Source organism: Delphinapterus leucas, chromosome 3 (assembly GCF_059928025.1).
Source record: "Delphinapterus leucas isolate spDelLeu-1000000601 "Yukka" chromosome 3, BTC_Dleu_Yukka2, whole genome shotgun sequence".
In the NCBI taxonomy this organism is placed as follows: domain Eukaryota; kingdom Metazoa; phylum Chordata; class Mammalia; order Artiodactyla; family Monodontidae; genus Delphinapterus; species Delphinapterus leucas.
Genome location: NC_143131.1, coordinates 63,930,706 through 63,947,048, shown reverse-complemented (window position 1 = coordinate 63,947,048; position 16,343 = coordinate 63,930,706). Strand labels below are relative to the sequence as shown.

The 16,343-nt window shown below is 38.8% G+C and overlaps 1 protein-coding gene across 1 annotated transcript in view; it reads left to right on the top strand.

Moving 5' to 3' along the window:
- The window catches only part of ARSB (arylsulfatase B), a 175,247-nt gene that overhangs the window by 23,145 nt on the left and 135,759 nt on the right, over positions 1-16,343 (top strand). The window contains exons 3-4 of the mRNA XM_022594098.3: positions 6,425-6,615; positions 13,951-14,158. Of these exons, the coding sequence (XP_022449806.2) occupies positions 6,425-6,615; positions 13,951-14,158 (399 nt within the window). The remainder of the gene's footprint in view (positions 1-6,424; positions 6,616-13,950; positions 14,159-16,343) is intronic.

The following is a 16,343-nucleotide window of genomic DNA, read 5'->3' as shown; positions in this document are numbered from 1 at the left end:
ACAGGAAACACAAGAGAAGAAAAAGACCCACAAAAAACAAAGCCAAAACAATTAAGAAAATGGTAATAGGAACATACATACCAATAATAACCTTGAATGTAAATGGATTAAATGTCCCAACCAAAAGACATAGACTGGCTGAATGGATACAAAGACAAGACCCATATATATGCTGTCTACAACAGACCCACTTCAGACCTAGGGACACATACAGACTGAAAGTGAGGGGATGGAAAAAGATATTCCATGCAAATGGAAATCAAAAGAAAGCTGGATTAGCAATACTTGTATCAGATAAAATAGACTTTAAAATAAAGACTGTTACAAGAGATAAAGAAGGATACTACATAATGATCAAAGGATCAATCCAAGAAGAAGATATAACAATTATAAATGTTTATGCACCCAACATAGGAGCACCTCAATATATAAGGCAAATGCTAACAACCATGAAAGGAGAAATCGACAGTAACACAATAATAGTAGGGGACTTTAACATCCCACCTACACCAATGGACAGATCATCCAAACAGAAAATAAATAAGGGAACACAAGCTTTAAATGACACAATAGATCAGATAGATCTAATTTATATTTATAGAACATTCCACCCCAAAGTGGCAGAATACACTTTCTTCTCAAGTGCACATGGAACATTCTCCAGGATAGATCACATCTTGGGTCACAAATCAAGCCTCGGAAAATTTAAGAAAATTGAAATCATATCAAGCATCTTTTCTGACCACAACACTGTGAGATTGGAAATCAATTACAGGAAAAAAACTGTAAAAAAACAAATACATGGAGGCTAATCAGTGTGCTACTAAATAATCAAGAGATCACTGAAGAAATCAAAGAAGAAATCAAAAAATACATAGAAACAAATGACAATGAAAATATGATGACCCAAAACCTATGGGATGCAGCAAAAGTAGTTCTAAGAGGGAAGATTATAGCTATACAATCTCATCTTAAGAAAAAAGAAAAATCTCAAATAAACAGTCTAACCCTACACTTAAAACAACTAAAGAAAGAAGAACAAAGAAAACCCAAAGTCAGTAGAAGGAAAGAAATCATAAAGATCAGAGCAGAAATAAATGAAATAGAAACAAAGAAAACAATAGCAAAGGTCAATAAAACTAAAAGCTGGTTCTCTGAGAAGATAAACAAAATGGTAAACCCTTAGCCAGACTCATCAAGAAAAAAAGGGAGAGGATGCAAATCAAAGTTAGAAATGAAAAAGGAGAAATGACAACTGACACTGCAGAAATGCAGAGGATTATAAGAGACTACTACAAACAACTATATGCCAATAAAATGGACAACCACGAAGAAATGGACAGACTATTGGAACGGTAAAATTTTCCAAGACTGAACCAGGAAGAATTAGAAAATATAAACAGTCCTATCACAAGTAATGAAATTGAAACTGTAATTAAAAGTCTTCTAACAAACAAAAGTCCAGGAACAGATGGCTTCACAGGTGAACTCTATCAAACATTTAGAGAAGAGCTAATACCTATCCCTCTCAAACTCTTCCAAAAAATTGCAGAGGAAGGAATACTCCCAAACTCATTCTATGAGGCCACTATCACCCTGATACCAAAACCAGATAAAGCTACTACAAAAAAAGAAAATTATAGACCAATATCACTGATGAACATAGATGAAAAACTCCTGAACAAATAGTAGCAAACATAATCCAACAGCACGTTAAAAGGATCATACACCATGATCAAGTGAGATTTATCCCTGGGATGCAAGGATTCTTCAATATGCACAAATTAATCAATGTGATACACCACATTAACAAATTAAGGAATAAAAACCATATGATCATCTCAATAGATGCAGAAAAAGCTTTTGACAAAGTTCAGCACCCATTTATGATTAAAAAAAAAAAACTCTCCAGAAAATGGGCATAGAGGGAACCTACCTCAACATAATAAAGGCCATATATGACAAACCCACAACAAGCATCATACTCAGTGGTGAAAGTATTTCCACTAAGATCAGGAACAAGACAAGGATGTCCAGTCTTACCACTGTTATTCAACATAGTTTTGAAAGTCCTAGCCATAGCAATCAGAGAAGAAAAAGAAAGAAAAGGAATACAAATTGGAAAAGAAGAAGTAAAACTGTCACTGTTTGCAGATGACATGATACTATACACAGAAAATCCTAAAGGTGTCACCAGAAAGCTACTAGAACTAATCAATGAATTTGGTAAGGTTGCAGGATACAAAATTAATGAACAGAAATCTCTGGCATTCCTATACACCAACAATGAAAAATCAGAAAGAGAAATTAAGGAAACACTCCCATTTACCATTGCAACAAAAAGAATAAAATACCTAGGAATAAACCTACCTAAGGAGGCAAAAGAGTTGTACTCAGAAAACTATAAAACACTGATGAAAGAAATCAAAGATGGGGCTTCCCTGGTGGCACAGTGGTTGAGAGTCCGCCTGCCGATGCAGGGGACACGGGTTCGTGCCCCAATCTGGGAAGATCCCACGTGCCGTGGAGTGGCTGGGCCCGTGAGCCATGGCCGCTGAGCCTGCGCGTCCAGAGCCTGTGCTCCGCAACGGGAGAGGCCACAACAGTGAGAGGCCTGCGTACTGCAAAACAAAAACAAACAAACAAACAAAAAAACTATGATGAGGTATCACCTCATGCCGGTCAGAATGGCCATTATCAAAAAATCTAGAAACAATAAATGCTGGAAAGGGTGTGGTGAAAAGGGAACCCTCCTGCACTGTTGGTAGGAATGTAAATTGATACAACCACTATGAAAAACAGCATGGAGGCTCCTTAAAAACCTAAAAATAGAATTACCATATGACCCAGCAATCCCACTACTGGGCATATACCCCGCGAAAACCATAATTCAAAAAGAGACATGTACCACAATGTTCATTGCAGCACTATTTACAATAGCCAGGACATGGAACCAACCTAAATGTCCATCAACAGATGAATGGATAAAGAAGATATGGCACATATATACAATGGAATATTACTCAGCCATAAAAAGAAACGAAATTGAGTTACTTGTAGTGAGGTGGACGGACCTAGAGTCTGTCATACAGAGTGAAATAAGTCAGAAAAACAAATACTGTATGCTAACATATATATATGGAATCTGAAAAAAAAATGGTACTGATGAACCTAGTTGCAGGGCAGGAATAAAGAGATAGACATAGAAAATGGACTTGAGGACATGGGGTGGGAGGGTGAAGCTGGGGCGAAGTGAGAGTAGCATTGACATAGCATCGACATACGTACACTACTGAATGTAAAATAGTTGGCTGGTGGGAAGCAGCCGCATAGCACAGGGAGATAGGCTCGGTGCTTTGCGACGACCTAGAGGGGTGGGATAGGGAGGATGGGAGGGAGGCTCAAGAGGGAGGGGATATGGGGACGTGTATGCATATGGCTGATTCACTTTGTTGTGCAACAGAAACTAACACAGTATTTTGAAGCAATTATACTCCAATAAAGATCTATTTTTTAAAAATCAGGATGAATAGAAAAAGATGGAATAGTTGCTTGGCACCGAGTTATTTAAAAAAAAAAAAAAACCTGCCTGGCTGTAGCAGACTTCACATTCAACTCTAAGATTTGGGACTTCTTATGCTCAAAGCAAAAAAAAAAAAAAAGCAGTCTATAAGTGTCACATTACTTATGAGTTAAATGGAAACCAGATGTTCAGGAAGAGTAAAGCATTTTCTGGCTCTTAGACCTGAGAGAAATTTCTCCTTTGGGAGAAGGTAAGGTGGCAGCATCCTCAAAAACATCATTTTAGTAATAAAATGGTGGTTGTCTTATAGATGTTTCTTGAGACATTCTCTTTTATTCAAGCTAGGACCAGAGCACCAAAGTACATTTCAGTTCAAGTGATTATATGGGGCCCACACAGTGCAGTTGAGGCTCACAGCTCTATAGTGCCTAGTTCAAACCACAGTTTAAGTCGAGATGTAAGGACATCCAGACGTGAGACACCGTGTGACCCATTCCCATCTGGGTTCTCTAGCAGACATTGCTTAATCAATAATGCATTCTTCCCTGATGTATCTGGATATATCCTCAGTATTCTTAAATAGCTGTTAAAAACAGGACTTGGGTGTAAGACCTCTTTGTCACCTTGGAAATTCTAGAGGAAAAAACAGCCTCTATATCCTTTGACAATTTTCAATCAGGTCTTTGCTTAACGATGGGTCAATACCTGTACTCTGGCAACTGGAAGGATATTTTAATTGTTTTTATTAAAAACCAAATTTTATATTTTAAAATTATATGTTTAAACCAAATTATATATTTAAAAATTCATTTGGACAGAGGTGGAAATAACATCCTTTTATGAGAATTAAGAAGCCTAAGTGGATTTAGACAGACAGACACCCCACCGCACATTCATGGAAGGGAGACTTGCAGAGAAGGAGGGCATGATGACGATGCAGTTGTTATCACTGCTATGACTTAGATGTTCTGTTAAAAAACAGATGATTGTGGGCCTGCTTGCACAACTCTGAGTACACTAAGAACCATTGAACTGTACAACGTAAATGAGTGATTTGTATGATATGTGAATTATTCTCAATAAAGCTGTTAAATAATACAGCAGTCAGAGATTTAATTGTTCAAAATATAGTTTCTCATCTTCCCCCAAAAAGCATCGCTGCCATCTTCTTTAGACTCAGCATGTAAGTTCAAATTTGTGAATTATTGTTATGAGAAAGTTCTATGTGACTGTCACATGGTTGCTTGGTATTAGTTTGGCCAAGTATGTGAATAGATAGTTCTATTATGTGAATAAAGAGTTCTATTGGAATCCTATTTGTACTATCTTTTTAATATTTATGGTTTATACATCTTTTTATCAAGTATATCCTCTGCATGTATTTCCCCAAATGATAGAAAACAGTTTATTCTTACAGATAAAGAACCTGAAGTGATTCTTCAAGGTGTTACCAGCAGTTATTAACCCCAAATAGAACACCAGTGTCCTGACCCCTTTAATTACCCATATAAGGACTGAAATTATTTTCATGGATACATTTGTTTTTCGATTATATATTAATTAGCAAACACATTGGCTTTCCCTTTCTGTTATACCTGTAGGAGAAAAGATTACCATTTAAAGAGTTATCTTAAAACTAAGATGTTCATTGTATTTAGGACCTTGAATTTACTGAATCATGGAAAAGGAGGAAATTAAAATGAATTCATTTACTAGGTAAGATATGTAGGGCTTTTAATTGTGATTATAAGAAATATTTAGAACTGGGGAAAGAGGCCAATTTTATTATCTTCATTTTAATGTTAATAAGCAGTGTTTGTCAGGAGATAGCTCAGAGTCCAGCACAGTTATTTCTTTTGGATAGCTTTATCGAGGTGTAATTCACATACCATATAATTCACCCCATTAAAACGTACAGTTCATTGATTTTTAAATAAATTCACAGGGTTGTACCACTGTCACTACAATCCACATGTAGAACATTTCCATCACCCCAATAAAGAAACCCCATACACATTAGCAGTCACTCTCCATTTTCCCCTGACCCTCATAGCCCTAGGCAGCCACTAACCTACTTTCTGTCTCTACAGATTTGCCTATTCTGAACATTTCATATAAATAGAATCATATAACATGCAGCACAGCTTATTTTAATATTTTAGGAAAATATGGAACATTTGCAGGAACAACTAAACTTGAGAAAACATTTCTCCCATGTTTAAGTCTAAATTGTGGGATAGGCCATTGATGCCATTTAAATTGGGGGTGAAATTGAGATCAACAGACGTAGAAAAATCTAATTTCAACACCACATGTTAGTTTGCTCTTTTGGTCGTTATGTTTAGAGATCCTCTGTTTGGAAATCTTTGTGTCTTTCACCAGTGGGTGTCAGCATCTGACTAAAGATGATGCCTCCAAGAGCTACTTCTGTAAATAACCTTGAAGCCAGCCGACCAAGGTCAATATCAACGTTATTTGAATTCTGCGTTCATTTATGTGATCACCTCAGAGTAAAAATTTGTAACAAATCACCTGAACCATATGCTATTTTAACCATTAGATAGCTTTAAAAGATTAAAATGTCATCACTTTTACTGAATTTAAACTCTGATTTTTTAAAACATATTCACTTGGAATCACCCACTTTGAGAGTTACGTGATAGAGCTTATATTCTAAAGACTTGGCTAAGGGGTGGATTTGAATTTTTTTTACGATAACATTTTAATGCCTTATGCTAGCAAATATAGAGATGTTAAAAAATGGTGCTCTGATTAGCCTTGTCATTTGATTAGCCCTGACATGGATAATCAATTGCATTAGGCAATTAAATGCTGAGACCTTCGTTTGTTTAACATGTTTTATGCTATGCTAACTACTTTCATCTCCCATTCTCCTTGTAGGATATCTTCTAGGTAGTGAAGATTACTATTCCCATGAGCGCTGTACGTTAATCAACGCTCTGAATGTTACACGATGTGCTCTTGATTTTCGAGATGATGAAGAAGTTGCAACAGGGTATAAAAATATGTATTCAACAAATGTATTTACTGAAAGGGCTACAACCCTCATAACTAACCACCCACCAGAGAAGGTAAGTCTTGCTTTTTTATTGATATCAAAATTGTGTGAAGATAGCATCTCTTCAGGTGAATACAGGAAAAGGCCATTGTCCTTTAGGGAAAAACCTAATAAATACCAGGGGCGTCACTTTCAAGTTCTAGAGTACCTCAGTATCAGCTGAGAAGCTTGTTAAAAATAGAAATTCCTGGAGCCCACCTCTAAAAGTCTGATTTATTAAGTCTGGGAAAAATCCATATGTCAATATTTTAAGGAAACTCAAGGGTGATTCTGCTGCACGCGGTCCCCATATCACACTTTGAGGAATGCTGTGCATATAGTGTTTCAGTAAATATAGTTTTATTATTTTAGTATCCTGTGTGGAGATGTGGTAATTAGTAAATTGACTTTTTCAAAACATGTTAGGCTTATGTACAAGATGAGGCATTATTATGGCAAACTTTCTGTTAGGTATCCACAAACTTAAGGTTCAGGGCAAGTTCTCTAACTTTGTATTTCCCAGCCCTCCTCCAAGGTTATTTTGGCTATTCTAAATATTCTGCATTCCCATGTTTATGTAGAAGCAGCTGGCCAATTCCTACAAAAAAAAAAAAAAAAAAAGTACCTGCTTGGATTTGGATTTCATTGAATCTGTGGACCAACTTGGGGACAATGACCTTAACAATATTGAGTCTTCTAATCTATAAACACGGTACACTGATGAGCCTGTTTATCACATCGACCATACTGAAGCTAGTTGTATATGTCATGTGCTGAAATCTTTTGACTTATTTACAGATAAAAGTAGAAAAGAGTCTGAATAGCCTTGACATTTGTTGTTGTCATTGTTAATCTGGAGTTAACCTCCTGAACCCAAGTTCAAGCTGAATTCTCTGGATTTAGCTTATAAATGCCTTTAAATCAGATATTTGTGTTGTCAGATATTGGGCTCAAAATATGGCTTCATTAAGAACTGTATTAACATGCCCTCGAAATTAGACCTTCAATAGGACTCTAACACAGCAAATTACAGAACGTGCGGTGTTATCCAGTTTTTCCAGTTTCCTGCCCTTTGCCTCCTTGGCGGTTACTGAAGGTCCTCAGTGCAGATCACCATTTGGATTCCTGTTTAGATACCTGTTCAGACTTGGTACCTGGCTCCTGACTCCCTTTTTGACATAGTTTCTTCCTGCCTACCCTAACATAGCATTGAGTGGCTTTCCTGGTGTCTGTCCTCAGCTTTGCCCCACTTTTGGCTTTTTTTTACTCTTTCATGCTGACCTGTTGGAGTGGCCATGCTTGCTGTGGAATATGGAAGAAATTGGAATATTCTCTCAAATATGTAGACATATGCAGATTTAAAATCTAGATGTAAACCAATATTCAGGCAGTTCGACAGATAACTGCTAGGTAATTGGCTTAAGTTCTCAGTTTTCTTCTGTATGTTTGGCATGTTATAGATAAGATTAAAAACCCAAAGAACAAGATAAGATCTTGAGGGAACTGTGGTCCTTGTCCTGTCCTTTGAAGTTTGAGGTGGGCATCATTTTTCAGGTAAGCAAACTGGCTTAGAGAAATGAGGTAACTTGTTCAAGGTCACAGAATCAGAAACTGCACTGTTTAACTCCAGAACTCAGTGCACTTAACAAGCCTCCCTAGTTGACAGTTTATATCCCAGGCCAGCGACTATGAGCCCCAGTTTATGACTCAGCTTGATGGTTCCAGTATACAATACAATGACAGTATATTGGGATCATCTGGAAAGCTTGGAAGAAATACCACTTCCAAATATTGTGATTTATTGGTCCGGGGTGGGACCCTATCACTGGTATTTAATTATCCCTCCGCTCCTACCTCCAACCGGTGATTCTGATGTGCAGTCACTATCGATTCCTCTCAAGCACAGAGAAGCAAGCAGAAGCCAGCTGCCCTTTACAAGTTCACAATATACCACTATTTAATCATGCAACAAGTATAAGATGCCTACAATAAAAATTAGTTTCCATTAAGGAACAATAGAGTGTTCTCTCCCAGTGCCCATAACATTAATCAAATAAGAGGAAGCACCTGGGGTGAAATCATTCCTGGTGGGTGGGCTGTCTTAACTGGTGTAGGGGGGAAGGCTCAGGAACTGAGGAAAACTGTAGGCCCTAAGAGCTCACAAGCCACCCAAACGCGTGTGATTAGTATGGTGCTGCTCATAGGTAATATGGAAATTGCTGGGTGAGAGGTGGTCTTTTTCCTACAGTGACTGAAATGTTCCAAAGCAGTAGCCAGCCTTTTCAGCATCCCCAAAGTCAAGTTTGAAGCATAGACATAAATGAATGAAATAATCAATAGCTGAGTAATAGCCCCAGAAAGTTTAAGACAGCAGATGCCAATGTTTATAGTTTCAATTCTCAATGAAAGGACGCAGCACACCAATTACAGGACTTGCATCATTTTATTCCAACATTGAATCTAATTCTGTTCTAACTTCTCTGTGCTATCTACAGACTGTAACATAGGCAACTTGCTCTAAGATGGAAATCATTAAAGAAATACACACAAAGTATCCACAAGCTGACTTAAAAATGTGTCTGTTTTAAAGAGCACTTGGGGAAAAAAAGCATATGGAGCTATTTTGTAACAGAAACACAGTTGGTGCTGGAATCAGGGAGATATTGCTAATAACCATTGCACAGTGTTAAGAAGGAATGTCTTTTCTCCTTTTTCTACAGGGTAATTCCCTTAGTACTAATACTACAATGTGAAAGTAACACATTTACAAAATATCGTTTGGTTAAAAATAGCCCCCCTTGGGCTTCCCTGGTGGCGCAGTGGTTGAGAGTCTGCCTGCCAATGCAGGGGACACAGGTTCGTGCCCCGGTCCGGGAAGAACCCACATGCCGCAGAGCGGCTAGGCCCGTGAGCCATGGCTGCTGAGCCTGCGCGTCCGGAGCCTGTGCTCCGCAACGGGAGAGGCCACAACAGTGAGAGGCCTGCGTACCTCAAAAAAAAAAAAAAAAAAGCCCCCCTCAAAACTTTGCAGAATAAAAATAAATGTTTTCTCCCATACCTCATCTACTAGCAGCTTCTTAAAACAAATGTGACTTTCTAGTGGTAGACACTTACCTTTTCCTGTCACAATTTGGAAAGAAATGTCTTAATTTGGAAGTCAAAGAGAATAACACTTTAAAAACATATCATATGCTTTTTAAAAAGTTATACTTTAGATTAGGGAAATGTACTAAAGAAATGAATTTAAGGCTTTCTTCCTTACTGGAATTAGCATAATGAGAAAGGGAAATAAACCCTTAGCACCATTTTAATATGCTAATAACTTTAGGTTATAATGTCATACTTTTACTTAATACCTAAACATTTGGTCGTGATTCACATTTAGGATTCCAATTTACAGACCTAAAGAAAGGCGTACAGCTAGGGTTGGTGTAAAAGTGGCAGCTGTAACTGGGTTGGTGAGAGCAGAGATCTGGACCCAAGAAAGACCAAGGGAGAGGTCAAGGTCCTGCGCAAACCCAGAGATCTATGGAGTTCAAACTCGGGTCCAGGACTTTGGTGTTTTGAATCAGGATGTCAGTAAGGTCAGAATGGGCCTGAAAGTCTCCAAAGGCCAAGGCTCCATTAGGTTGGAACGCAAGTCAGTAGACAGCATAATAATAATGAGCCCATCCCCAGGATGGCAGCTGCTCGCTTTGGGCTAACAGTGAGCTGAGGTTGGCAGGTGTGGGGAAATTGGCTACAACTGTTTACTGGGAGGGTCTTAGGACAAGAGGCTGCAGGCAGGTTCCTGACTGTAGTGGAGAACCTGAGGGCCCGAGTTAATTGTTCTTTCCACTGGGGTACCACGTGGTACTAAGAAGAATACTCTGTTAATTTTTTTTTTTCAATTTAAAAGTAGTATAGAAATGTTTCATATCTAGCACTGTTGGCAGATGAGTTGTTCCATGAATAAAGTTCACCTTGTGAGAACTGAAACTTTATTTTTACAATATTGGATGGAAATACTCTAAAATGTGGTACATTGGTCCTCACCTCATTAAATGGGCTACACTGTTTATCATTCTGACTCCTGGTGACCCAGAGCCATACCGATGTGTGCAAGGATGTTTGCCCATACACTAAATGGTCCTAGATCACTGTTGATGAAATGGGAAAAAGACAACTTGTTTTGTTCAAGAATCACCTTTACCTGTAAGTCTAGTTGGCAGGTAGCACGAGGCCTTTGCGGGGCCTGTAACAGTCATAGGCCAGGGAAGACTGCATCTCCCAGGGGTTGTTTTCATTTTCTCTTCTCAGTTATGCCCCTTCTGTTTGAACTAACAGGAGCCTGACCACTGGATAAATGGGGGAATTGTTGTAGTATTATCATTTTAATCCCTCAAGAGCCACGGTCATGTCTTCAACCACTAAAGAATAATTACAGGAAAGGTTTTCAGGTAATTTCTTGCTATATTTAACAAAGTGTGTAGAATGATTTCCACACTGAATATTTATAAGACCCTTTAATGATGGTCCCAGAAACATTATTTTTTCCCCAGAGTGGTTATGAGATCTCTCCTCCACCACCCTCCCCAGCTATCGCCTCCAGGGATCACTTGTTGGCTGGAAATGACCTGCCTTCCTTCCCCTTTCTCTCCTTAATGACGGGAGCTGCCGAGTTGCCCATGATGGCCTGGGTGAGCACTTTCTCCTGCAACAGTGAGCTCCCTTTTTCATTTCTCTACCCCTGTCCACTGTAGAGAATCCAGACCAGGGTCACAAAGTCTTATGTTTACAAGGGCCAGGCTGCTACCCTAAATAAATGAAGTCATTCAGGTAGGACAGTGGGGAGACTAGAAAATAAGAGAGCCCTTGGGGGAGGCCGGGGGTCTCTGTTTCTCATACTCCAGCCATTTGTTGTCAGATGGAGTGTGGACCTGGAGTTGTCAGAAGTTCTGATTTTTCAAGAAAATAAAAAAACTAAACAAAACAGGTTTTCATGTGACATTTCCTGATTTTTAAAACTTTATGTGGGTTGCAAATTGTTGTAGCTTTCCAATTTTTAATCCGTCCGCATCCAGACCTTGGCTGGTGGCTGGGGCATGGGCTTGGTCTAGTGCTGAAGATCCAGACGGCAGTTCCCACTGCAGAACCTCACTGCGCTGGCAGGTCCTGGATGTCCCTGCACATCCTTTCCCCTCCGAACATCTTAGCCCAGGGTTCTCCCTCCCCACCTGGGCGGGACATCTGCTGGGATTCCCTTCACCATGGTCTGGAGGAACATGGACTTTTCAGTGTGACTTGTGTGGCTGGAGGAGAACGCGCGTGTGTCAAGGAGCAGCAGAGGCAGAGCTAAAGCCTGTCAAGGTGGTTAGTGTTGCCTTTTGGAGTTGGAATTTGGAATGTGTTCCAAATGTAGCCTAGGGTCTACATCATCATCGTTTTTATTCCATCACCTGCCTCCTTAGTAAAATAGGTTTTAAAGTGATGTCTTTGATATTGAACAGCCATTTTGAACATTTTGATTTTTGGGAAAAGGTGTTTCTAAGTTCCAAAGATCTGAACTAAAAATACTGTCTTGGGTGTCTATTTGAGTTCTATATATGTATACCCATTACTGTATCACAGTGATGTGTAATATGTAATTTAAAACAATTTATCAACAGTAATGAATGAAATATGAGCCCACCTCCCAGTCTGCATTCTAACTTTTCCCCATTCCTTTATGAGATTTAAATACCTCAAATACTCCAACAGAATTACGTTTTTACTGTTGGGTTGAGCCAGTTGTTGTCTCTTTGAGGGTTTTCAATTCATTAAAGAATTCTATAGGAGCACAGTGAAGAGAGCCTTCAGAAAGACTCATTAAGAGGAAGAGGCTGACGCAGAATATCATTAACATTAAATTCTGTAAATTGGGTAAGAGGTAAAATGAATCAATGTATCATACTCCTTAGTTTCCAGGAATTAAATTGGCCTTATGTTTGGTCCTAGATCAAAGACTAGCAAGGCATGGTGTTCACTTGTTTTCTTCTAAAAATATAAACAATCCTTAAACCTCTCCTAAAAGGTGGTAACTTATTTTTCAACTAAAGCAGAAAGCCAACCCATCTATTGGGACATAGCCACACTGTAATAGTGGGGTTTCCAATAGGAAATTGCTCTGCAATTAATACAAACTTGTGCAAGTCATATAACCTTTCTAAGCCTCAGTTAACTTACTTGTAAAATGGGTGTAGCAAGGTGGTTTTGAGTATTACATGAGACAGAATTATTGGTATTATTATTATTATTTGTTTGGATCAGAGCTTTCTAGGCCATTTTAGAACTCAAGCTTTTATTTTCATAAAATCCACCCATTTAAAGTACACAATTCAATAGTAAACTCACAGAGTTGTGCTACCATCACCACAGTCTAAGTTTAGAACATTTTCACCGCCCCCAAAAGAAGTCTTGTACCTGTTAGGAGTCACTCATCCCTCCTCTCCCCCACAACTCCCTACAGCTTCAGGCAACCACTAATCTACTTTCTGTTTCCATAGATTTGCCTATTCTGGACATTTTATATGAATGGAATCATACAAAACGTGATCTTTGTGATTGGTTTCTGTCACTTAACATAATGTTTTCAAGGTGCATCTATGTTGTAGGATGTGTCAGTACTTCATTCCTTTTTACGGCTGCATCATATTCCTTTTATTCCTGTCTATTGCTGAAAATATACCACATTTTGTTAATCCATTCATCAACCGGTGGACATTTTAGTTGTTTCCACTTTTTGGCTATGATGAATAATGCCACTGTGATCATCCATGTACAAGTTTTGTGTGGATTTATGCTTTTGTTTTTCTAGGGGTGGAAATGCTGACTCATATGGTAACTATATCTTTAACAATTTCAGGAACTGCCAAGTTGTTTTTCAAACTGGCTGCACCACTTTACATCCCCATCAGCAATGAATGAGGGTTTCAGTTTTTCCACATCCTCACCAACACTTCTGATTTTCCATTTTTAAAATTATAACCCTCCTAGTGGGTGTGAAGTGGTATGTCAGTGTGGTTTTTATTTGCATTTCCCTAACGACTAATGATGCAGAGCATCTTTTCATGTGCTTATTGGCCATTTGTATATCTCCTTTGGAGAAACATCTATTCAGATTCTTTGCCCATTTTGTAGTTGGGTTAATTGAGTTTTATTATTGAGTTGTAAGGGTTCTTAATATATTCTAGATACAAGTCCCTTATCTGATATATGACTTACAAATATTTCTAACCCAGTTTGTGGGTTGTCTGAATATTACTTTTATTAACTGATAAATGTGGGCTTCTCTCTATATATTTAATGCTTCCAAGCCCTCTTAACTGATTTGCACAAACTCTCTTTCCAGCCTCTGTTTCTCTACCTTGCTCTCCAGTCTGTCCACGAGCCCCTTCAGGTCCCCAAGGAATACCTGAAGCCATACGACTTTATCCAAGATAAGAATAGGCATTACTATGCAGGAATGGTGTCTCTTATGGATGAAGCAGTGGGAACTGTCACCACAGCCTTAAAAAGCCGTGGACTCTGGAACAACACGGTGTTCATCTTCTCCACAGGTAAGTCCGTCAATAGGAAAATCATCTCTTGGCAGAGCCTAGGACATAGTATTCAATAAATGGAATGAAGATAAATTGGAGCATTTAGCAGTTCCTTATTAAAATAAATGCTAACTGCAAGAGTGGAGACATCATAATAATGGATAGAAAAATGTGTCTAAGGAAAAAGAATTATGAGCCTTCTGTCTTCCTTCAGATATCAAAATATTCTGGGAGTATGCTTGAAAACAAGCTCTCAGTAACTGAGTAAGTGTGAGTGGACAACACTCCTATGCAGGGCAGCTGGGCAGTGAATCCCTGGACTGACTTGTCCCCAACAATGTCTACAGCCCAGGCATCCTCTATGAAGAGGACTTCCGCTGACTAGAGGGGTCTCTGTATCAGTGCAGAGGCAGATGGTGACATTATGAAGACACTTAAGAAATGGAACCATTTAAATCTGGGCTAGAGTCTCCAAGTATAGATTCTTTTATATTAAAATTTTCTGACAATAAAGTCATATATCACTGATTATAGAAAAAACAAAAGAAGGGAGAAAAATTTTTTGAAAAATCATTTTCATTATGGCAATGTCATTCTGATTCCTAATCTGTTATATATATGTGGTTTTTTCCTCCTTCTCATTAGACATAGTTTTCTAAAATTTCCCTATGATGTGCTTTGGGTGTAGATCGTGGTTTATTCATTATGCTGAGTAGTCAGAGAGCACTTTCCATCTGAAAATGCAGATCCTTTTGTTATGGGAAATTTCCTTGTGTTCTTTATTTCAGAATTGTTTGGCCCTCTATCCCACCTTTCTCCTATTCTCTCTGTACAAAACTCCTGTTATTTGGGTATTGGGTCAATCCTCTAATTTTCTAGGTTTTTTTCCTCCCCTATTTCTTTATTTTTCTTCTACTACTTGGGAAATTTCCTTATCATTATTCTCTAATCATTCTATTGAATTCATTGCAACCGCCATTTTTTTCAAGTCTATTTTATTTTTTTATTGGAGCATAATTGCTTTACAGTGTTGTGTTAGTTTCTGCTATAGAACAAAGTGAATCAACTATATGTATACATATATCCCCTCCCTTGAGCCTCCCTCCCACCCCACTGCCATCCCACCCCCTAGGTCATCACAGAGCACCGAGCTGAGCTCCCTGTGCTATACAGCAGCTTCTCACTAGCTATCTGTTTTACACATGGTAGGGTATATATGTCCATGCTACTCTCTCAATTTGTCTCACCCTTCCCTTCCCCACCTGTGTCCACAAGTCCGTTCTCTACATCTGCGTCTCTTTTCCTGCCCTGCAAATAGGTTCATCGGTACCATTTTTCTAGATTCCATATATATGCGTTAATATACGATATTCATTTTTCTCTTTCTGACTTACTTCACTCTGTATGACAGACCCTAGGTTCATCCATATCACTACAAATGACCCAATTTCATTACTTTTTATGTCTGGTAATATTCCATTGTATATACGTACCACATCTTCTTTATCCATTCATCTGTAGATGGACATTTAGGTTGTTTCCATATCCTGGCTATTGTAAATAGTGCTGCAATGAACATTGGGGTACATGTATTTTTTTTTGTTTTTTATTTTATTATTATTTATTTATTTATTTTTGGCTGCATTGGGTCTTTGTTGCTGCACGTGGGCTTTCTCTAGTTACGGCCAGCGGGGCTCCTCTTCATTGCGGTGCCCGGGCTTCTCGTTGCTGTGGCTTCTCTTGTTGTGGAGCACAGGCTCTAGGTGCGCGGGCTTCAGTAGTTGTAGCAATTGGGCTCAGCAGTTGCAGCACACAGGCTCAGTAGTTGTGGCGTGCTGGATGTAGGGTGCATGGGCTTCAGTAGTTGTGGCGCGCGGGCTAAGTAGTTGTGGCTTGTGGGCTCTAGAGCACAGGCTCAGTAGTTGTGGTGCACAGGCTTAGTTGCTCCGCAGCATGTGGGATCTTCCTGGATCAGGGATCAAACACATGTCCCCTGCATTGGCCAGCGGTTTCTCAACCACTGTGCCACCAGGAAAGTCTCTGGGGTACATGTATCTTTTTGAATTATGTTTTTCTCAGGGCATATGCCCAGTAGCAGCAACCACCATATTTTTTAATTGTCAAAAACTCTTTCCTGTTTTCTGATAACTCCTTTTTTGTAAAGTTTGTTTTTATTTTATAAATGTAATAATTTATTTCTCCA